Source organism: Penicillium robsamsonii (assembly GCF_028829455.1).
Source record: "Penicillium robsamsonii strain IBT 29466 chromosome Unknown utg000003l_segment0_segment0, whole genome shotgun sequence".
NCBI classification, from domain to species: Eukaryota; Fungi; Ascomycota; class Eurotiomycetes; order Eurotiales; family Aspergillaceae; genus Penicillium; species Penicillium robsamsonii.
The window spans coordinates 6,182,454-6,204,539 of NW_026643221.1; the positions used below are offsets into that span (position 1 = coordinate 6,182,454).

General features: G+C 47.9%; 12 protein-coding genes across 12 annotated transcripts; 6 read left to right on the forward strand and 6 right to left on the reverse strand.

Moving 5' to 3' along the window:
• Positions 1-126: 126 nt before the first annotated feature.
• Positions 127-1,843, forward strand: N7447_007094 (uncharacterized protein; the record flags this gene model as incomplete). The annotated part of the gene is made up of 8 exons (XM_057231356.1): positions 127-306; positions 368-382; positions 434-463; positions 524-655; positions 714-1,366; positions 1,420-1,435; positions 1,487-1,669; positions 1,730-1,843. The coding sequence occupies 8 exons, from the start codon at positions 127-129 to the stop codon at positions 1,841-1,843; spliced, it is 1,323 nt and encodes a 440-aa protein (XP_057086446.1).
• Positions 1,844-2,003: 160 nt separating this feature from the next.
• On the reverse strand, positions 2,004-3,761 carry N7447_007095 (uncharacterized protein; the record flags this gene model as incomplete). The annotated part of the gene is made up of 4 exons (XM_057231357.1): positions 2,004-2,632; positions 2,685-3,256; positions 3,318-3,439; positions 3,507-3,761. The coding sequence occupies 4 exons, from the start codon at positions 3,759-3,761 to the stop codon at positions 2,004-2,006; spliced, it is 1,578 nt and encodes a 525-aa protein (XP_057086447.1).
• A 626-nt stretch (positions 3,762-4,387) lies between these two features.
• N7447_007096 (acyl-CoA thioesterase) lies at positions 4,388-5,501 on the reverse strand (the record flags this gene model as incomplete). Its single annotated transcript, XM_057231358.1, has 2 exons — positions 4,388-4,453; positions 4,512-5,501. 2 exons carry the CDS (start codon positions 5,499-5,501, stop codon positions 4,388-4,390), a joined length of 1,056 nt encoding a protein of 351 aa, XP_057086448.1.
• A 353-nt stretch (positions 5,502-5,854) lies between these two features.
• On the forward strand, positions 5,855-8,090 carry N7447_007097 (uncharacterized protein; the record flags this gene model as incomplete). Its single annotated transcript, XM_057231359.1, has 11 exons — positions 5,855-6,094; positions 6,146-6,198; positions 6,264-6,444; positions 6,500-6,724; positions 6,794-6,797; positions 6,854-6,954; positions 7,009-7,143; positions 7,202-7,256; positions 7,324-7,507; positions 7,569-7,709; positions 7,772-8,090. 11 exons carry the CDS (start codon positions 5,855-5,857, stop codon positions 8,088-8,090), a joined length of 1,638 nt encoding a protein of 545 aa, XP_057086449.1.
• Positions 8,091-8,654: 564 nt separating this feature from the next.
• On the forward strand, positions 8,655-9,812 carry N7447_007098 (CaiB/BaiF CoA transferase family protein; the record flags this gene model as incomplete). Its single annotated transcript, XM_057231360.1, has 1 exon — positions 8,655-9,812. One exon carries the CDS (start codon positions 8,655-8,657, stop codon positions 9,810-9,812), a length of 1,158 nt encoding a protein of 385 aa, XP_057086450.1.
• A 204-nt stretch (positions 9,813-10,016) lies between these two features.
• N7447_007099 (uncharacterized protein) lies at positions 10,017-10,381 on the reverse strand (the record flags this gene model as incomplete). Its single annotated transcript, XM_057231361.1, has 2 exons — positions 10,017-10,284; positions 10,308-10,381. The coding sequence occupies 2 exons, from the start codon at positions 10,379-10,381 to the stop codon at positions 10,017-10,019; spliced, it is 342 nt and encodes a 113-aa protein (XP_057086451.1).
• A 258-nt stretch (positions 10,382-10,639) lies between these two features.
• On the reverse strand, positions 10,640-11,873 carry N7447_007100 (sugar phosphate isomerase/epimerase family protein; the record flags this gene model as incomplete). Its single annotated transcript, XM_057231362.1, has 2 exons — positions 10,640-11,456; positions 11,527-11,873. 2 exons carry the CDS (start codon positions 11,871-11,873, stop codon positions 10,640-10,642), a joined length of 1,164 nt encoding a protein of 387 aa, XP_057086452.1.
• A 372-nt stretch (positions 11,874-12,245) lies between these two features.
• Positions 12,246-13,370, reverse strand: N7447_007101 (Gfo/Idh/MocA family protein; the record flags this gene model as incomplete). Its single annotated transcript, XM_057231363.1, has 1 exon — positions 12,246-13,370. The coding sequence occupies one exon, from the start codon at positions 13,368-13,370 to the stop codon at positions 12,246-12,248; it is 1,125 nt and encodes a 374-aa protein (XP_057086453.1).
• Positions 13,371-13,618: 248 nt separating this feature from the next.
• Positions 13,619-14,602, forward strand: N7447_007102 (Quinate/shikimate 5-dehydrogenase/glutamyl-tRNA reductase; the record flags this gene model as incomplete). The annotated part of the gene is made up of 1 exon (XM_057231364.1): positions 13,619-14,602. One exon carries the CDS (start codon positions 13,619-13,621, stop codon positions 14,600-14,602), a length of 984 nt encoding a protein of 327 aa, XP_057086454.1.
• Positions 14,603-15,032: 430 nt separating this feature from the next.
• Positions 15,033-16,543, forward strand: N7447_007103 (uncharacterized protein; the record flags this gene model as incomplete). Its single annotated transcript, XM_057231365.1, has 8 exons — positions 15,033-15,065; positions 15,121-15,262; positions 15,314-15,687; positions 15,749-15,817; positions 15,880-15,994; positions 16,052-16,220; positions 16,275-16,314; positions 16,376-16,543. The coding sequence occupies 8 exons, from the start codon at positions 15,033-15,035 to the stop codon at positions 16,541-16,543; spliced, it is 1,110 nt and encodes a 369-aa protein (XP_057086455.1).
• A 320-nt stretch (positions 16,544-16,863) lies between these two features.
• N7447_007104 (Short-chain dehydrogenase/reductase SDR) lies at positions 16,864-20,636 on the reverse strand (the record flags this gene model as incomplete). Its single annotated transcript, XM_057231366.1, has 5 exons — positions 16,864-18,361; positions 18,415-19,238; positions 20,240-20,259; positions 20,326-20,550; positions 20,606-20,636. The coding sequence occupies 5 exons, from the start codon at positions 20,634-20,636 to the stop codon at positions 16,864-16,866; spliced, it is 2,598 nt and encodes an 865-aa protein (XP_057086456.1).
• A 253-nt stretch (positions 20,637-20,889) lies between these two features.
• N7447_007105 (sugar phosphate isomerase/epimerase family protein) lies at positions 20,890-22,051 on the forward strand (the record flags this gene model as incomplete). Its single annotated transcript, XM_057231367.1, has 3 exons — positions 20,890-21,246; positions 21,315-21,901; positions 21,958-22,051. 3 exons carry the CDS (start codon positions 20,890-20,892, stop codon positions 22,049-22,051), a joined length of 1,038 nt encoding a protein of 345 aa, XP_057086457.1.
• Between the last annotated feature and the right edge of the window lie 35 nt (positions 22,052-22,086).

A 22,086-nucleotide genomic window follows, 5' to 3' on the forward strand; every position in this document is an offset into this window, starting at 1 on the left:
AATCCTTGGTGGAGTGCAAGATACCAAACCATACCGTGATGCACTCGGGGTAAACTGCATCTAACCACTATTGTATGTTCTCCACTGACCTTTGGGTAGAATCCAAAAGGAACGGAGATAATACCAATGATTGCATCTTCCTACACACTCGCCGCCACCGTAATGTCTATCGTAGTGGTTGTTGTGGGAATGCCTCTGGGCCGTCGAAATTCAATCCTGCTCGGCGCGGTGTTGATATTCTTCGGTGGTATCATTCAGGCGGCGTCATACTCGGTAGCTCAGATTATCGTTGCTCGGGTCATTTGTGTGAGTCTGTGCTCTTTCGTCGTTGTTCCCGAATTAAAAATTAACATATCCCTACCAACAGGGTTTCGGTATCGCTGTAAGAAAAGTGCATCCTTTGAGACTATTCCATGTCTGATATCTACTGCAGCTTATCACTTGCAATGTCCCTATGTATATGGTATGCCTAATTCCCCCCCCCCCCCTATTGAAACTTAACCTGATTTGATAAAATATCTAGTCTGAGATGAGTATCCATGCCAATGAGCGCGGCCCTGAAGTAGCGATCAACTGCTCTTCGCTCCTCGCAGGTGTCGCTTTATCTTACTGGGTGAATTTTGGATTCACTCGAATGTCAAATCAGCTATCCTGGGTAAGGATATCAAGTGCTCGTTATAACAAAATGTGAACTAATCATTAAACTTCCATAGCGATTGCCTATTGCCATCCAATCCATCTTCGCTTTCCTCTCCGCATCTGGCATGTTCTTCTGTCCTGACACACCAAGATGGTATAATGCGAAAGGGCGAAATGCTGAAGGCGATATCACATTGGCAAGACTATACAATGTCTATCACACTGGCACTAGCACTCAACCCGAGAACGCTGCAATGGAGCTTGTCAAAGCTGAAATCATGCAGAACATCCAGGTTGAAGCGGAACAAGAGAACCGCCTCAGCTGGCTAAGCCTTGTTTGGGATAACACCCCACTCCGTGTTGGTCGTCGGATACGAATTTCGTTTATCATCCTGTCCATTCAGCAGATGATGGGAATCAATATCATGGTTTACTATATGCCCCTCATATTTTCAAAGGTCGGCCTTTCAAGCTTCGTGTCATCGCTCATTTCTGCAGCGGCATTGACAGTGCAATTCACTGGCTCACTGTTCACTATTCCTACAATTGAGAGGATTGGCCGGCGTCGAATAATGCTTGTTTCCGCTGCCATTCAAACCTGCTGTATGTTCGCTTTTGTGGTTCTGAATGGTCTGCCTAGTAAGACGGAGAAGACCCAATGGGCAGCCGCTGTTATGATGTTCCCATATCTGTTCATGTACGGCTGGGGTTGGGTTACTTGTCCATGGTGAGTATTCCAATCTGTCAACTTTGCACTGAACAAAGCTAACACCTTTCTAGGTTATATGGACCCGAGGTATGATTCTTTGCTGTGCTCAGCACACCTAATCTAACTTAATATTTCTAGATTGCTCCACTCAAGTATCGCCACATCGGAGCCGCAGTTGGTCTGTTCGGTGAATGGCTGTTCAGTTTTGTGACCGTGATTGCGGGCGGAATCGGACTTGAGACATCAGGCTGGACGATATGGATCTGGCCACTTGTTTTCAACGTGCTGGGTTTTATCTTCGTCTATTTCATGTGTCCTGATGTAAGCTATCTACCTTCACATTCCCGGAGAGAGTGATTTGGCTAACTCAATCTCACTTAGTCGACCGGGAGAACCCTAGATGAAATCGACGCTTTATTTGTAAAGGACATCAACTTAACAGACAGGCTATCTGACGAGAAGCTATCGATGCACCAAATCGAGAACACCGCTTGAGTCATCAAGCAACGCACCCGGAAGCTTGGAAAGAAGCCCCGGAGTGCATACACTCGACATAGGCGATATCATTAGACTATAAAAAAAGGTAGTTTGACAAATTGACCCGTCGCTCTACCATATCACAGATAGATTGAACAACGACAGCTACCAGAATATGTTACCGCCCCACGGCTCCATACCAGCATAACCCTAAAACAGCGCCCATTACAATAGCCACGGGTGGAGGCACATTGAACCATGCGCTCCCTGAATATGTTACCGCCGCAACAACAACCCACCATGGTTCCTTGCCCAGACTCTGTCCGTCGCTTTTTTCAGGAGTCAGGTATCCAATCTCCCACAATCGGTATACAGCCGTAAATACTAGCCCAACAGCAGTAGCATTCACACCTCTGAGAAAGTCAATCACGTACTTCTTCTTTCGCAATACACGCCAGAAGCTTTGAATTGCAACGGCCAGCGTGATTCCAGGAAAGAAGATTCCTAAACCGCCGAGAAATGCACCGAGAATGGTCGGGTAGCCCGAGCCCTGCAGTGCTAGTGCCCCCAAGAAGACAGCGAAGTTGAAGTTGGGACCGGGGAAAGCTTGGATAATGGCAAGACCGATCAGGAAGTCTCTACTAGAGACCCACCCAGGATCGACAACATAGGAGCGTAAAAGGGGAATGACAACAGGACCTCCACCAAATATAACAGTGCCAGCGAGGTACATGTTGGCAAAGAGGTCGAGGACTAGTGGGGGTTCAGCGAGCTGGCTTCGGGCAACAAGAATCCCGATGAAGGAGCCTAGCTATATTAGAGTTGGCTTTCAGAAAGTTTGTCAGGTGGGGGGGCACACCAAAAAAGAGAACCAGGATCAAAGCTCCGACCCGAATCCGAATAACGTGCTGTTGTGAAGGATCCTCGGCGGACTGCGTTGGCCCTGTGGTATTGACTGTATGCTGTGGCAGTCCTTCAATTCTAGGATCCGTCTTCCTCGATCCCGTCGTCTCACTCATTTGCGCTGTATTCTCTTCCAGGGTTATATAGTCCGTGTCTGCGGTATCCCCATTTGTCACATTCAACTCCTGCGGAACACTATGTCTGTTCCTCCAAGCGATCTTTGCCCTCAAAACTCGTTGATATAGCCATCCATCCCAGATGCTCGTGAGTAAACCACCGATAATCATCATGACGGGAAAATACCAAAGTGCATTATAACAAAGGCCAGCACATGCGCCAAATATCACAAGAATCCGGGATAGTTTATCGCGAATGGCTTTTTCGGCCAACTGCACGGCCGCAAGTGCAACAATACCTACTGTGGAGGCGTTTAGGCCGGAAAGTAGGGAGTAAACGGGCTTGGGAAGGGTTTCACTCATGTTCTGCACACCAAGTGAAAGGGCATACATGCCAATTGCGCCAGGAAGACTGACACCGTTAGTTAAAGATAAACAGATAGCGGGCTGTATAGCATAAAGGTATAGATCACCTCCAAAGAAAAAACGCAAGCATGGCAGGAATAAATCCTGCATGAAATAGGGTTAGGCAGAATACCAACTTCGTGCTAGCAGGACCTGGAAGACCCTGGCAAATAGCAAAGAGTTCCTGGTACTGTGAGATTTGTTAGCTACCCATATGACATTGACACCCGCCTGCTTCAGGATAAGAGGAAGCATACAGTCTGCTCATCTACCCATTTTTCCTTGCCGCCCTGTCCTTCCACGAACCTGGCATGTAGAATCTGGAAGTGTACTGGTGGTCCTCCGAAGGCTGTAAAACCTAGATCCCATGTACGCAAAAAGACATCTAGCAAACGGCTTGGCAGATGTTTTTCCGTTCCCTCTATTTCCCTTGAACTCCTATGGCTACCCCATTTGTGATTTAGCTGGGCGAGGGAAGAGAGGCATTGCGAAAACGGGGAGAGAAGTGGCATGCTGCTTTTGGTCGTTCAAAATATTCAACGGCGTGAATCATGCAGCCAATTACAGATGTTAGAAGGATAAGACCTTCTCAAATGTGAGCAGTGCTGTTATAAACCTTTGCTCGCCGTAGGTTTTGGGCCTTCGGGAATACGACCTTGGCATGCCAAGGTGTGTTTAATAAGTTCCGTCAGACACTAAGGTCAAAACAGCCAATCAACATACGGCAATCAAGCACGCCATAATCTCCTGTCGAGATGGACAGTTTTAAGGGACAAAGAAAGCCACTGCATTCGGACGGTGAGTGTCCCTGAGCAGCTGTGATTGGCCCAGCCGGGCTCCCGTTGGGGTTTAGCGTTGAAAGGGTTGAATACTTAAATTTTACCGGTAATTTACAGGAAACCACATGACTGGAAAGCATACGATTGTTGGCTTGTCGTCCACCCGTTCGTTGCATGGATATCAGTGGTCCAAAGGAGTGGATGAAGGAGTATATTAGCCCGAAAATTAGTATCAATGGAATTTATGGTACGATTGTAAAGTTATAGCTATTTTTTACATGGTTTCCCTGCGTGATGATTCACATAGAACCCTATATCAATATTTAAGACCAATGGATATATATAGTTGCACAAGATCATCAGAGTCGACAATTCAACTTAGAAATCTGAACCCCATTCGGACGCTTCTCGAGTCGCAGAACACCCTGGTACATAAACCTATAAGTCAAATATGAAATGTGAGAATGGATGGGTGTGGCTGACCTCTTGAATACAGCTCGCAAGTAGCGTGCCATCTTGAGCCCATACTTTTTGCAACACCACGCCACGGCCATTGTCAGCCCAATCAGTCTTTACTTCGGTCAAAAGCCATTCGTCGGCTTTGAGTTGCTTAGCCTGATGGAAGTAAATGGTATGATCCAGGCTGACCATCATTCCAACCCTATGGAACTGGTTTGGCGCACTCCCACCGCCCCCTTGTAGATGCGGCCTGGGTATCTTGGTATGAACAGGAGTTGGCATTTCAAGCTGTTCCTCGGAGTCGTAGGACTCAGTAATCGGAGGATTGACAAAGCTCCATATATTATGAGCATGCGGGAGTCCGGCGAGGAAGTAACTATCTGACATGAATGCCAATGCTGCTAGATGCGCTCGGGAGCCACCTTGGGGTGAAATCTTCCCACGCGTTTTGATCCATTGATGCATGCGTTTATCACATGGATCGGGGGAATTGGAATTCAGCATGCCGACGCTCTGATTTATGTATGGGAGTTCCAATGTTTCTTCGTTGCTATTGGGCTCAAAACCAGTATCCTGCGGTACTGGCACAGTCACAGGATTGTGCTCTGCGTGCCGGATATTTATGATTGACTCTGGTGATGGACGAGCAAAGCTAATTGTCGCGAGGAATATTGTGCGATTGTCTTGGATTGCCCTGACAGTTCGCGTGCAGAATGTCCGCCCATCTCGCACTATCTCAACATGGTAATGGATAGTTGCAAACGCAGTGCCTGCAAAGACAAATGTACAATGCATCGAGTGAGCATCGAACTCTCTTTGAACGGTTTCTTGAGCTGCGCTGAGACTTTGTGCAATGGTGATACCGCCGAAGATCCCTCGTGTACCTTTGGGGCGCCAAAGAGGATATTTGTTCGCGAACACAGATGGGCCGACATCTCTCGCTGGTGTGACTTCAATTTGTCTTTCGATGGACGATATGGCGAATGGGGTGGAGTTCATGTCTTTGTTGGCCATCATGGGGTTGGATCAGGAGGAGCAACCAGGAATGGCAAGCTGGAAATCGAATAATTGAATTTCAGAACCGAGGCAAAAGGATGCAGAGACACATCTATCCACAGTTGACTATTGAGACTCATGAATTGTGCTAACAAGATCCAATGATTCTCGATATATTCGAGGCAATCTTAACCGGTGCATAAAATTACGGCCGGTGCGGGACAATGAACGCCCTCGGAATTAGGGATCGGAATTTCAGATTAGGACAACGCGCCCCTCTGAGCAATATTAGGAGAAAATGATAAATATATCGATTCGTTGAAATAGTCGCCTCTGGTATTGCACGTATCTAACCTAGGAAAAATATCATCATGGCCGTAATTACTTCAGACACCATTGTGCATCTGCGCACAGACCGATCGATCACGCAGTTGATGATGGAAAATGCATCAAACACTGATCCGACAAAAGTAATTTGCGAAGATACCTTGACCGGAAAAACCTTCACCTACGGCGGACTGCGGAGCGACGCGTTCAAGGCAGCCCATTCTTTGCGACATGGATACGGCATCACCCCTGGAGACGTCATTACGATTATATCCAGAAGCACCGTTTGTTACTCCGTTGCTACAAGCAATATAGTATTGACTGACTCTTGAAAGGTTGACTATATTCTGGCGGCTCATGCCATTTGGGCGGCGGGGGCAGTTGTGAGGTTAGTCGTGGCAGCTAGGGCAGCTAGGGACGTTGAGACAAATGCTCACCATTCTCCTCAAATAGCACGATCAACCATTCGTCTACGCCCAAAGAGCTAGTACATGCGTTGAAAATATTGAAGCCCAAAGTCATCATCGCAGATGTTGTGGTACTCGAAAAACTACATGGGGCTCTCACTACCCTAGACCTGAACACTTCGGTCACCATCCTCACATTGATACAGCGAGAAGGCAGATATCCATTGGTCAGTCGTTTTTCAGAAAACAATAAAACATGCGAAACTGACACCATATGATTAGTTTCCGGAGGATCTCGTCAAATCTAGTCGTATCGAGTCGGAGGCATATGTGCTTGACGGTAAGGATGCGCGCAATTCCTGCGCTGCCATTGTTCTTTCCAGTGGGACAACCGGTCTACAAAAAGCTGTGATGCTTTCCCATCACAATCTGGTGGCTATTTGCGAACAACTACGAGCCCATAATCCAGATAACTGGCGAGGTAGCATGCGAGAGGTGTTCTTTCCGGTGAGCCATGTTCTTCCGTTCTTATATAATACAATTTCCCAGGCTAACACCTTTTCTTGTCAAACCTAGCCTCGTAAGTTATTATCTCCATACAACAATAAAGTGACCAGAGATATCTAACTGTGACAGTATCGCATATATACGGGCTTTATGTCTGCGCACTCCTTGGTCCATGGCTAGGATACTACGTGTGTTTGTTACCGGCTTTTGACCTTGAGACATTTTGTCAGGTATGTTCACCTTTTGCTGGGGTCTCTGGGTAGAAAGATTCTGACTAGCAACAGCTTTTGCAAGAGAAGCGAGCTACATTGGCTAGATTGGTGCCTCCCGTGGCACTAGCACTTGCTGAATCTCCAATTACTGAGATATATAGATACGACGACCTAGAGTATTTCTCATGTTCTGCAGCACCCCTCAAGGTGAGACCTAGAATTCCCCTTTTATCTTTCTAGTCGACAGCATGACTGACAAGCTTAGCCGTTGGTTGCGACAAAACTTCGAACCAAGTTTCCCGGGGTCAGTCTATGCCAAAGTGAGTGAATTCTCCGACCTTCATCCTCAATTGAAGGTACCCATCTTTGTCTAACAACTAGTTTTAGCCTATGGCTGCACCGAGCTCTCGTCTTGTGTGTCTCAGAGTGGCGTGAGAGACAAAAAGGCTCCACTTGTGGCTACCGGAACTCTTCTTGCAAATATGCAAGTTCGATTTATTGACGAAAATGGCAAAGACGTCTCTCCTCCGAATGCAGGAGAGATTTGCGTCTCATCTCCCACAATTATGATGTAGGCAAACCGCCTCTATCCAGTCAAACCAATCACTTGAAGCATACTGATTATATGATAGGGGGTACAAAGACGACCCAAAAGCGACCGAAGACGCCATGCTAGAACCCGGGTGGTATCGAACAGGCGATATAGGTTATTTGGACTCAGAAGGATTTCTGATCATTGTTGACCGAATCAAGGACGTGATCAAGTACAAAGGGTGAGGGATTCGGTCTGGTCTACAGTATGAGGTATCCAGACTAACCACTTGTTTATCCACAGATTCCAAGTGAGCCCAACCGAGTTGGAGGAAATCATTGGACAGCATCCAAATGTCGCCGATGCTGCTGTAACTTCTATTTGGGATGACACAGAAGCAACAGAGATTCCTCGGGCGTTTGTGGTTCCAAAGGTGAAAGTATTTTCCTCGGATCGTGAAAAGGTATCGCAGGAAATTCAGAAACTGGTGGCGTCCAAGGTTTCTGGTTACAAAAAGCTCCGCGGTGGTGTTATATTTGTTGACCAGTTGCCACGAAACCCGACGGGCAAGTTGCTACGGAGAGAGTTGCGCAGTCTGGCAAGGCTCAAGGCGCATATTTAGGGTCATTTAGTTAGACAAAGTCTGCGTGAAACTCCCGCTTTGCGTCCTGCTCTGTTATGAGCCTAGCTTTCCAATTTCATTTTGAACGTTCACACATGAAGCTCAAATCCGTTGCCTTTAACTTATTGATCGTGTGATTACGCGTAAATTTGAATCAAAGTCTTGCTGACTTCAACTTCTGCATTTCACTATTGCTTAGTCAAAAGGATTTCACTTATAAAAATCGTGCTGGTCTCGCAATATGCTAAGGATTGACGCTTGAATGTTGAATACTTCGGTATCGTATTTAACCTGTTACAAAGACACCAACTATGACATCGGCGAACATCACCAGTTACCTGAAGCTCGCAGGCAAGGGCTCGGAATTTATTAATTGGTGATGAGTCCCTCATACCGGTCAATTTATTTAGTGCACCGGATGTCATCACGGACAGCTATATTATTGCGGGCGTTGAAGATTCATAGATGTCAAAGGCTACTGTTGTACTATCCAACTTTCCTCGCTAGCTGCATCAATTACTTTCTACTTTGCTCCCACAATCCAAATACACTTCCATAATCACCATGCGAGCTCTCGACAACATTCGGGTGCTTGAGCTAGCTGGACTCGCCCCGGGTCCGTTCACAGGTCTTCTCCTTGCCGACAACGGAGCAGATGTGCTGCGAGTTGACCGAGTCCAGCCAGGTCACTCTCCCAGCCCAGATGTCTTGATCAGGGGGAAGTCATCTATATGTGTTGACCTCAAAGATGCCCCCGGAAAGGACTTTATTTTACGCCTCATCCCACACGCCGATGTCTTGATCGATCCATTTCGTCCGGGTGTTCTGGAACGGTTGGGGCTTGGCCCAGAAGTTCTGCTGAAAATCAATCCCCGGATGATTGTAGCAAGACTGACAGGGTTTCGCCGTGATGGAAAATATGCTGCCATGGCAGGCCATGATCTCAATTACCTCGCAGTGTCGGGAGTTTTGTCAATGCTCGGCCCTTCGATTCGAGTTCCACCCTTGGGACATCCGCTTCCACCCAGTCCACCAGGAAACATCTTGGCCGATTTCGCGGGGGGCGGACTGACTTGTTTCGTGGGTATCATTCTGGCACTGTTTGCTCGGGTCAGCACAGGAAAAGGGCAGGTCGTTGAGGCAAATATGGTAGATGGGGTTTCTTATCTTGCCACCGCACCACGCATTTCAAGCAAGATTCCTGGACAATGGGACCAGCCCCGAGGCCAAAACTTGGTCGATGGCGGCTGCCCATACTACAGGGTGTATGAATGCAAGGACAGTGGCCGTTACATGGCCGTCGCATCTTTGGAGCCCAAGTTTTTCGATGCGCTGAGTCAAGGAATTGGTCTAGGGCAGAAGGACTGGGGAGGAAATCGTGAAGACAGATCGCTGTGGCCTGCAATGCACATCCTCTTTGAAGAGACATTTCGCACCAAGACGCGCAAAGAATGGGAGGCCATATTCGATGGAACCGATGCCTGTTGTACGCCAGTTTTGGAGCACTATGAAATGGAGGCTAACCATTATGATCAACGCGCTGTGGTCACACTTAGCGAGACACCATCGGTGATGCCGGGAAATGATGGCTGGGCAGTAAGAACATTGCCGAGCGGGCAAGGTGGTGAGACTGTGCTCCGAGATTGGGCAGGATGGAAGAAGGGAAAGGACTTTGTAGTTGTTAACGGAGGGATCTGTAATAAGGAGGCTGCAAAGATCTAAGATACAAAGATACAAACTCCTAATAAAACTCATATTGTTTGCTCTGTTCAAACACACAGTAAAAAATTAAGAGAAAGAAGGTTGCTACTTCATACCTAACTAGCATCTAACCACACAGGGCTTTGATCCTACCCAGAACTTTCATCCATCTATTCACATCCATCACTTCTTCAAAGACATTACTATACCAATCAACCAACAAACCTACTTTATCATGGCCCCGGCAACCAACAAGCCGAAGTCTCTGGCCACAGGTCTGGCCAAGTTCAAGGTCAAGGGCCCGACCAGGGTCAGGTTGAAGGTAAAGATGAAGTTCAGAGCAAGGTCAAGTTCAGGGTCAAGGGCCCAACTAAGGTCGAGACCGAAGTCTCCTAGGAGACTAATGTAGTGGTGCCTAAGATTAGTGAGTTTCTCTTGACTCTTTTCAACAACACAGAGGTCAGTCATCTCTCGCTTGATAGCAATGGCCGTACTATAGATTATACTAAAGTTCACTACAGGTCAATTACGAGGCTGCGGCTACCACCCTCCGTACGCACCAACAAGGCAGCCTGCCGCATGCAGTTCATTCCTTGCAGCAAAAGTATGGCTTCGGGAAGTGGGCACCAAGCGTACCGTACGTGGCAAGAAGGGGATACCAATGCCATCACTAAGGCCACTCCTGCCAACGAATTGCCTGATGTATCTAACGACATTGAAGTCGTTATATTGGACACAACACTATACTACTGCAAAATGAGGCTCTCAGTTCCAGTAGATACAATCAGTAGATACAATTAATTACTCTTGGATTTGGCATTTATCAATATGTAAACCTATGTTCTTTTTCATAGCTTATGTTTGTGTTCATCCGACTGTAGCCGTCGTACCACTTGTGTGATAGCACTCTTACGCTTATCGTGACTTTGCCAAAACGCTGGAATGGACTTTGCAGTTTCGCACAAGAGGCGAAGACCATTGATTCCTCTGGAAGCATGCTCCATCGGAACGTTTTGTCCCGGTTGGTTCAACGATGCATTGAACACCTCAAGCGAAATTGGTCCTCGGTACCCGGTGGCAAGCACAGCAGCTGCAACAAGCTCAACCGGCAAATACCCACCTCTAGACTGCTCAAGAGGATATAGCCGATGGCTTCGCGACCATGGGAGCAGTGCTGGTGTTCCCCGGTCAGTCGGAGGAAGGAAAGTCGCTGGGTTCATCAACTCCGCATCGCCACACTGGAAGAAAAATATCCGATCACCCGGTACTGTCAAGGCCAACGATGCGAGTGATCCGCTAAGAACGTCTAGAGATTCCTCTAACTTTGGGTAGATCCGCCCGTGGCCAGCAGCGTTATACGGATCAGCAAACTCGACGGCAAGAATATTAAAAGCATCCACGATCAGCCCAACGTTGGGACGGTTGGCAAATCGCACAGCCTCCCATGAAGCCGACCATGTGTTTCGAGTTGCCCAAGATAGGCCCTCGTATCCAATTTTCAACATGCGGCCGCCATCAGCCTTTGCGTATGCGGCCGCCATATCTCCCAATTCCGCGAGGTCTCTGGCGACCGTCTTGAGATCGGATGTCACCCCCTCGTCTGTGCGGATATTTGCACACATGAAAACAAGGTCGGTGTCAAAGGCGCGCATGAATGGAAACCGTCTATGGTAATAAGTTAGCACCAAATTTATCACCAGACGCTATCCCGTTAACGAGGTGAGGTATATCTCACTTGGCGACTAGATCCAAGGTAGCCTGTCGTTCAACTGGATCTTTAATTCCTTCGATCTTCCGAAGGGGTTGTGTGCAAGCAATCCGCATTCCCAAGGACTTGACAAGACGAGCCAATTTTCGAGCAACCTCCAGATTCTCTGAAGTCGGTTCCCAAAGCTGTTCTCCTGGTAGCCCATGTTCCTCCAGGTATGCGGCCCAGCACTCATCAAACAAGTCGATCCATTGATATCCCAATTTCGCCGCGGCCTTCAGGCGTGGTTCCAAACGGTGTTCTCGCCAGTTCCCGAGGGACAAGGTGGCGATACCCAATGGGTTGGCTGTAGATGGAGGCCAGGAGACTGTCATAATTCCAGATGCGTCAGCTTGTATGATTCTTCTGGGTTCTCAGTCGCGTCCATTAATACAAACAACGGGGTGATCGAATACCCGAGATGTGGGCGCCACTTGACGCCAGTTGACCCCACCTCCACAAAACCGGTGTAATTTTTAATGCACCGCGTGGGGTAGTTGATGGGGTGTATTAAATTTTATAGTGGTATTTGGAAATCAATGGATAGATTCAGAGATAGATTGAATCATATCAATAAAACAAATCCGGAAGTGTATAGCAAAATCTGTCCCAAGACTATCACGATAATGTACAACCGACCTTGTAGCTTGAGTCTTCTGCAAGGAAAACGACGAGTTGATTGGAACATATCTTGCTTGCAAAGAAAACTATATACGCGAAGTATCTGGGATTCGGATCGGGAGTCCGTCCTTTACCTTCAGGGCTGTAACAATAGCCTCACAAACGGAGACTGCTGCTAGTCCATCCTCGGCCGAGCAAATAGGACCTTCCAAGCCACGCACCACTCTAGCCAAATGTTCCGCTTGGTTTTGAAATGGAATCTCCTCGGCGACTGGAATCTCGATTCGTATCATTGGAGTTTTCCACCCACCCTCCGCCGTCTCCGGATCGTAGGTCCAAAGCGTATTTTCGGGGACAACAATACTCCCTTCTGTGCCCAGGATGCGATAAATATCCACCGGAGTCTCTGCCTTTGGATATAACGGATTGTCCCCAGTCGCAGCCTCCCAACCGTATGGGCTCGCCACATTGTCACTCACCAAGAAGGTTCCAACCACCCCATTGGAGAATTGAGCCATAATCGCTGCCCCCTCTTCAACGATATCATCGACGGCCACCCCTTCATGTTTTCTTCTGGGCGTGGTGTTTATGGCCCAGACACAAGTCACTCTGGCACCGGTGAGGAAATGAAGGGCGTCGATATCATGCACGAAGTTTGTCCAGATCGGCCCTCCTCCAGCGGACCGCGTTGCTCGCCAGGTGGCAGAAGCAAAATAGGCGTCATCTTTTTTCGCAGTCCACATTCCCGAGATGGCTGTAATCTTCCCAATTTTTCCATCTTCAATCGCTGACCGTGTAGTTGACAGTGAGGGGTGGAATCTGCGGTGGTGTCCGACGAGGATTTTGCAACCTTTTTCGTTTGCAAGTGCGAGAAGCTCTGTTCCAGATCTCGAATCTGTGCAGAAAGGCTTTTCGATGAGCAAGGCCTTTGGCTGTGCCTGATTAATGACATCTGTCGCTATGGAAACATGGAGGCTCGAAGGTACACAGATCACGTAGGCCTCTGGTGGGTTTTGTTGGGAGCTCAAAAGTGATGCGACAGACTCGAAGTGCGGGAGAGACAAGGCCGATGCCAATGCACGGCCCGGGGGGTATGGATCAACAATTGCCACCAGCTCACATGTTGGTGATGAGATGAGATACTCGGCATGCAATGGAGCTATAGTGCCTCCGCCGATGAGAGCGACCCGAACCTTTGCATTTTCTGCCATACTGGAGACACGAGATGAAACTTTTGGATTCACGTAGAAAGCCTCTAGATTCTGAATAGAACTAGGGACCACATCCTAGCATTAAGAAGATATGATTCTCAGTTTGACACCGGGCAATATATCAAAATGCCGTAAACGCGGGGTTGTTGACTGGGCTTGCCCTTCACGATCCTGTAAGATATCTCCCTGAGATTTGGATTCTTTTCATCTATTTCTGTTAATCTCATTCCACAAACAAACACCAGAACATGGATCTCCTCAAGCAATCATATGCCCATGGCAGCTCTCCACTACCACCAAACGCAGCTACAACCCCATACCATGTCTACCTTTTTGGGGGTAATATCTCCAAATCACTGTCACCCTTGCTACACTCAATCCTATTTCGCGCCAACTCAGCTTCGTGGGCATTCCACCTCACCGAGACAACCGACAGCAGCATATTCCGAAAACAATTACAAGACAACACATGCATTGGGACCACAATCACGATGCCAAACAAGGTGTCCTTTGGCCTTCTACTGGATGACTTGACCGAAGAGGCACGCATGATTGGGGCTGTCAACACTTCATTTATCCGACTTGATAAAAATGGACAGAGAAGACACATCGGTACAAACACAGATTGTATCGGTATTCGTGATTCTATTCTCTACCGAATGCCGCACGCGGCTACCACGGCCAAAGGTCGCCCGTCTATGGTAATTGGTGGTGGAGGTGCTGCCAGAAGTGCAATTTTTGCCCTGTGGAGATGGTTTGGGTCCACGGAGATCTACATTGCCAACCGTTTGAAGGCTGAAGTAGACGCATTGATCACCTTCTTCCAATCGACCGCACCGAGTATCACACTCCGCCATCTCGCTACTGTCGAGGATGCTGCAACCTGCGAGACTCCTTGTATTGTTGTTGGGACTATTCCAAACGATATACCTCGGGAAGCTGGTGAAATCACTTGTCGCAAAATCTGCGATACTATTTTGCGCAGGAAGGACAAGGGCATTGTGTTAGATATGTGCTATCTCCCATCTCCGGTGACATATTTGTACACAAATGGAAAGGGAAATGGCTGGACAGTCATTCCAGGGACCGAGGTTCTAGTGCGTGTTTGTATAGCACAGCAGATTCTCTGGCTGGAGAAGGATGTCAATCAACAGGGAGTGGATGATGCGATGTCTGCTATTTGGAAAGCTGTAAACCAAGGACAGGGCCGTCCAAAGACTTCGAAGATTTAAATTAGAAGTTTAGTATACAAACCTTTTATTAAAACTGCTATTCTTCGTATTATCTTCTCTTGTCACGTAAAGTTCACAACAATTATGGGTATCACGAGGTATCACGACACAAGCGGAGATGCCCCGAGGTCACCAAGTCCCCGCGAAGTATTAATGGAATACAAGAGAAATTGAACTTCGATATTTGGCAGGTCGCAATATCTGTCTCTAGTTTCGGCTTTCGTTCCGATCTTTAGTTCGATTTTTCCCCCGCAGTTGAGGTTGACCGGGTCACAGATAAATGGGCCGGTTGGACAAGGATGCGACTAGAAGCTACAAGCGTTGAGCGGAATAAAGGCGCAAAATAAAGGTGCACTACACCCCAGCGAGAGAAACAAAATTACTCCTCAGTACTACAAACTTCTTACATTGCTGTTGGGTCTGTATCATCATGTCTGCATCGTACATCTCCCCTCTTGCTCAGGTATGCTTCTTCGATCGAACCCTGCGATCGAACCTGCTAATATTTCCACAACTAGCCCATTACGCTGAAACTCTCTGGTAAGGTGATTCGCAATCGCTTATATCGCACACCTCTCAGCGAGTATGCTTCAACATACGACGAGAACAATGTGGAGAACTGCGGCAAACCCATGGACCGATATGCCGAGCTATATCAAGGTAAGATCGTGATAGCCCTGCCATATACGAGTGGTGCTAACCGGTACACAGAGCTAGCGGAAGGAGGCGCAGGACTTATTTGCACCGGAAACATCCCTATCCATCGCGACAATCTCGAAAATTACAACAACGCGGTGTTGGATCCCAACAATCCTTGGGATCCAGTTGCAGCTTTTACCCCCGCGGCCAAGGCAGCCAAGTCTCGGGGAGCAATTTTCCTCCCCCAGCTACAATTCCCAGGTCGTCAGGTCCCAGAATTCCTGAACAAGAACCCCAAGTCGGCTTCTAGTGAACACCTGGAACCTTGTCTCAATAAGACGTATGGCAAGCCGTCGCCATTGACGAAGGCTGAAATCAAGGATCTCATCTCCCGATACGTGTGGGCTTCCGAGGTTCTTGCGAAGGCTGGTGCAGATGGTATTATTGTGAGTGCTGAAATATATTCCAGACTTGTTATGAAAGACGCTAAGTGACCGGTGTTGGTAGCTGCATGCCAGTCACGGATACATCATGAATCAATTCCTGTCGCCCAAAATCAACAAGCGAACAGATGAGGTATGAATATTAGATTATTTTTCCCTCTGCAAGTCAATATCAATATTGACTGAACTTTATAGTACGGCGGAAGCCTGGAAAACCGGGCGCGGTTCATCTTGGAAATCGTCAATGCGATCAAGGCTAAGCTTCCATCGGACAAGTTCGTGATCGCAGCGAAGTTAAACTGCCAAGATTGTCAGTCTACTCCATTCCACATTTTGAACAGAAAATCTAACGGGAAGACACATATAGTCATCGAGGGAGGCCAAAGCTTTGCTGAGCAATGTGTTGTGATAAAGTGGCTAGAAGATGCCGGCGTTGACTTCTTCGACATCTCTGGGGGAACGTACGCCTCTCCTGCATGGCGTGGAAACATCATGACTGAGTTAGCAGAGCGTCCATCCCAGAAAGAGCGTGGAAGGTGAGTTGGATTCAATTCTTTGTTCCACAGTATCCAAATACTGACTAGGCAAAGCTACTTCATTGAGTGGGCGCAGGAGTTGAAGAAGGTACTGGTGAGTACATTACCCGATTTTCGGCACTTGTGATCAAATGAGCTGATTGAGAAACTACTAGTCTCGGGCTGTGATTGGAACTACCGGTGGTTGGCGGGATAGCCATCGTATGGCGGAGGCTGTGGAACGTGGAGATATCGACATGTGCGGTTTGGGTCGACCTCTCCGAGAGGATCCTGACTTTGTGAATAAGGTGCTTCGCGGGGAAGTTCGCAGAAGTAACTTGTAGGTTGATACTGGGTGACTCGGTGATCCGAAACGGCCACTGTGGCCCACATAGGTATGGTAGAAATCTCGAATAGAATTACATGTTTTCCTCTTCTTTTCTTCTATTTCTTCTGTAAAACCAGAAAGATCTCTATATCAGTCAGATACAGAAACTTTCACCATAATCCTTCATGCGGAATCTTTCCATATAGCTTACAAGGGTTCTTGTATAATCAATGCTCATCTAGGTGTTGATTAAGAGGCTAAGTAGGAAATACATTCATGGTGGCCATTAGACGCAAAACTTGCGTGCGTAAAAAATTGCTTTGCTTTGCCAATTTATTAAAAGACACCCCCGAATCCAGGCCCAAACATTTCCCGGAAGAAGTCAGCAAATCCCTCACCAGTCAGATCCCCCTGGGTAGACATTGAAGCCGTAGTCAAGAATGGATCGTAATCTGAAATGAGAGCTTCGTATGGTTTCGAATGCGGGGACTGCTGCGACATAAACTGTCTCGTTCCATCGTCAAACCCTGCGTTGGTGTACGACGCATCTGTTCTGACCTGGCCAAGTTGACTCGAGTCTTTCAGTCCCACGGCTCTGGCTCTCAGGATCATCATGAGGTGTTGTCCAAGCAACGCAGCAATGCCAAATCGATGCGATGGGGTTGTGCCTGCACGTTCTAATTGAATGGCAACTTGGCTGAGTAGAGCAAGAAGTTCCACATCGTTTCCGACGCGGGATCCATACAAGGCCGGGAATAACTTCAGAGCCAACACACCGGCATAGGATATCATAGCCCATGTCGGAGCTAACATGCAATATAACGGTTCCCCGATATTTTGCAAATCGCGCACGGCAAGCTCGCAAGAATTAACTGCAGCCTCAAAGCAATCTCCCCGAATTGCATCCATATTTTGGTCTCCGTTTATTGAACCGTGAAGGGCAAATGACAAGGTCCATAACCTTCCGTGGAGATAAACATAATGGAGGAAAATATTGGACAGCTTCTCAGAGGGCGATGTAATTAAATTGGGCATTGGATGTGATAGCCAAAGGTCACACCAGGGTCTTAGGGCCGTATCAACCATTTCTCGTACCCAATGGGGGTCGGCATGTGTCAAATGAGCTTGATGTCTGAGTTCATTTTGTAGTGATGCCAGAATACGTCGCAAGGTGATAAACGCACATGTGTGCTTGTCTGTGGGGTCTGCCAGGTGATGGAGCCACCAGCTGTCGACACTTTGCGTCAAATCTGTTTCTGGAAAAGTATGTATTCTACCACAGGCTGCACTATTCGCCCGTTCCCATAATAGAATTCTTAGCCACGTTCTCTCACGATTGCGCGCTATGCGTTGATTGTCGATGGGATCTTTTGGGGGATACTCCAGTAACAAACGTGCCGGGTCATTTCCGGGGAATGGTGTTGGACCTGGATCCTGGGTTCGAAAGTAGGAAGCATCGGTCGAGTTCGGAGGGTTCGAATCTTTGGCACGGGAATCCTGGTCTAGACCTAGTTCGGCTGCTACACCAAAGGCATACATTGTGTAGAGCCATGAGCGCTCCTGTGCCAGTGTCTCTGCGGGAGTGGCTGATAGTAAAGAGATATAGTAGCCTTGAACGATCTCAACCGACTTGTATCCACAGGTATGAACGTGCTTCGAGAGCTTTTCGCCATGAAGACGTAATCGTTTGGCGACCGAGGCTGACCCATGATCGAATTGTGCAGTTAAAGCCAGTATCCAGGTGAACAAAAGAGCCGATCGCGAACGCACGAAATCCGGGGTGTGAAGCATCGGGTCTAGGATTCCGTTGACGGGATGCAAACGGATGAAATAGCTAAAATTAATCAGTGCGTGTGGGTCGATAGTATAGCGAATGTAGTGACATACATTGGAAACAAATAACAGGCCTCATCCATGGTCACTAGACCCAGGTCTACTGGGTCAACATCGGGGCCAACATCGCGTAGAGGCACCTGTGGAGACGATTTGAAATAGTTCAAATAACGGTATGGCTTTTCAGAAGGGACGACCAGTAAATCGATTCCTGCTTCAAGAGTATCTCTGCTCAGCTGTAGGCCAAGTGACACGTAACCTGGACGATGAAGCAGTTGACGACCCAGGCTAGCTCCAGTTGACAGGTTGGCCGATGACTGCCTCGCAGAAGATGAATCATTTGTTTCCGGGGAAGAGTTGGCGGATATTGAGTGTAGTTCCAACGCCTGGGCAGCATCGGATGCATCTGCGAGCAAAGCCAAAGGATTGCTGATTGGTTCGCGATTGGGCTGAGAGAGTTCACCACTGCAGAATACAGGAGAGACCGTGTTTCCTAAAGGTTCATCGTCCCGTACAGTTGGCATAATTGATTCAAAGCAAGGGGCGCAAGAGCCCTCTGTTCCTAACTCTGATGACATTTGCGCGGGGCCGTTTGTCTCAGCTGGGTTGGAAAATAAGAGCTCTAGCATCGGCTCTTCGCCGGCGACAAAAGGGCCCATTTCATTCTCGGCCGCATGAGACGTTTTCGCCTTCTTTAATTCCAACTGCATTTTCCGATAGGCTTTTTCAATTCCTTGATAGCGACCTGTCGCGCCACGCTTTCTCCCAAGCTTTCTCGGCTCTGGGATATTGCACTCGCGGTTGGTACGCTTACAGCGTTGACATGGTTCTGTCACGTTATCGCCCTGCTGCTCCCTTTGTGGGCGGATGCATCTCATCTAAACGGTTTGTTAACAATTATGTATGTATCACTTGGGGTTGGAGCCTATACCTTCAATTTCCGACACGCCTCACACGCGGCGGCCGCGGGGCGAGTTTGGCCAGAGGGATTTTCATCTCCAGAATACGAAGACATGGGGACTCTAATCAAATAACAAATAATATCGGGGTCATCGAAATATAAATTGATGTAAGGAGACGCAGGGAGTGGAGAAATATCAAATATCCCCGGAATTTCAAAAATTGCGGGGGAATCCTGGAATTTTCGGCTATGAAATTATATTTACACGCCGCGACCTCCATCCACTTCCAAGGTCGTTCCCGTTACAAAACTACTCTGTTCCGATCCCAAATACCATGCTGCATTGGCTATATCCATTGGCTGGCACAATCGTTTCATTGGCAACATGTCTTCCACTTGGCGTAGTCGCTGTCCGGAATCTTCGCCATTCCCAATGCTAGCTTGAAGCCTGGTACATGTTAAAGGTAGCCTCAGGGGGGGGACTTTGATATGGACATACATAGCAGTGTTTCCCACAGCAGGGGAGATGCAGTTGAATCGAACAGTGGGGGCGTATTCAAGAGCCATTGTTTTGGTTGCCACCTAGAAACCTGTTACTATTTGGTGCAAGAGCTTCAAACTTTGTACTTACTTCTACAGCTGCTTTGGAAGCGTTGTAAATGGCGAATCCCGGCCGAGGGCGCGTACACCCAGTGCTGTGCTGGTCAATAACCTCCTACCAGAGTCTAATTGGGCCACTTACCTCGTAATGTTGATAAAGATCCCATGTCCCTGTTGCATCATAACAGGCGCAAATACCTGTGCACTGATGAAGACCGGCTGTATAGATACCGTTTAGCGGTTGCCCAAGTATTGCGGCTGGATCGTCTTACTTTCACATTCACATTGAAGGTCCTCTCGTATTCTAGGAGACTCTTCGTGTGGATGGGCTAAATAATCGCATTAGAAGGGTACCTACATTCAAGCAGGGAATCATACAGATGGATCATGGGTGATTCCTATTTGGGCCGAGTTAACAAATCAGAAAGTGAAGTTGACTCTTGAAATACTTCGGATGTTCTTACCAGCATTATTGACAACCACATCAATCCTGCCATAGGTTGTCTGTGCCAAATCCAAGGCCTTCTCCCATGTCTCCGGGCGAGTGACATCGCCAGGGAGGAAAGTTATATTCGAGTCGGCTCGTTGCTTGCTCTCGCCTTTCTCCTGATTCAAGTCTAAAATTATGACCTTGCATCCCTCGCGGCTGAAACGATCAGCAATAGCAGCCCCAAACCCATCGGCACCACCTACAAGTCCCAGTTAGTTTGAAGCTGGATGAGATGAGTCAACTGGTGTATCAACCTGTAACAATCACCACACGTGGAGTATTCATTCTCGCACGAAGAGGCATAATTCAACTTGAGTAACTTCTTAGTGTGGTTTCATCCTCCATTAACTGTTCTATATTTATGTTTTAACTATTTGAAGTCGGAATTTCATTTCATTCTCCCCGCACTTGCCTCCATCCACCCGGCCTCAAATTTGGTCACCGGAATTCCCTCTCAGATACCTTTATCCCTCGCACTTAGACACTCTTCTACCCCTGCTCGGTCTCTTTCGCAGATGACTACTAATTGCCGGACGAAATGGCATCCGTTAAAGTTGCGATCGCTAGTAATTCGCTGGGCAAGTCGGCTGCAGGGCATACACTGCTTCATAAACTCGAGGCAGCCAAATTGCACGGATTCGATGGAGTGGAGGTTGCAATCGAGTGTCTTGAAGCGCATTCTTCTGCCTTCTCTGAATCATCTCGAGCTTCCCGCCTGCGCGCAGCCGCCGCTGATGTTGACCGAAAGGCGCAAGAACTATCTTTATCTTTGATTGCACTCAACCCATTTGGCGCATACGATGGTCTTATTGACCCAGCCGAAGTTGAGTCTCGTCTAGAGGAGGCGGAGCTTTGGTGTGATCTTTGTCGCTTGATGCGAATTCCAATCCTTCAGGTGAGCAGAGCACCACTGATATTTTATTGTCTGGTCTGTGTAAAACTGACCTCACCTTTTGACTATAGATCACATCGTGTCTCTACCCCATTGATCCTGCCAGAATCACGCCAGATGTAACCACAATCGCTGCAAACATGAAGCGATTGGGTCTTCTTGCCAAAAAATACGATTTACAAGTTGGATACGAAGCGCCCGCCTGGGGGACTCACCTCAACACTTGGCAGCAAATCCATGAGATTATCAAGCTTATTGATCTTCCCAACGTTCGTCATTGTCTTGATACCTTCCATATTTCTGCCAAAGAGGCAGGCGATCCGTTCAGTGCTGTGGCTCCTATCCGACCAGGCGGACTGACGAATCTACGTCGATCCTTGGATGAAATGAAACGAACAGTGACGCCAAATCAAATTGCCTATTTTCAGTTAAGTGATGCAATGGTTGCGGATCAAAGCCAAGTGGGCTACCCTCGGCGTGACCTCAAGCAGCCCCCCTACATGACTCAATCGCGAAACTGCCGGATCTTCCCCTGTGAAGCGAACCGCGGGGGTGTTCTTCCTGCACTTGAAGTTGCGAAAGCCGTGTTTGATCTTGGGTACACTGGATGGGTGTCGATGGAAGTATTTCATACTGATATGTGGAATCCGCGCTCTTCGTAAGTGTACTGTTTGATGGCAATCACTTCGTGTGCTAACTTTAACTTGTCTATAGAGTACCCGACGACTGGGCTAGAAGAGGAATGGCCTCATGGCGAGAAATATCCTTCCATTGCGGGCTTGGTCGGCATACAAATGGGAAGTTGTGAGAATATTAAATGCTATGTAAAATAGCGGTGCTGGG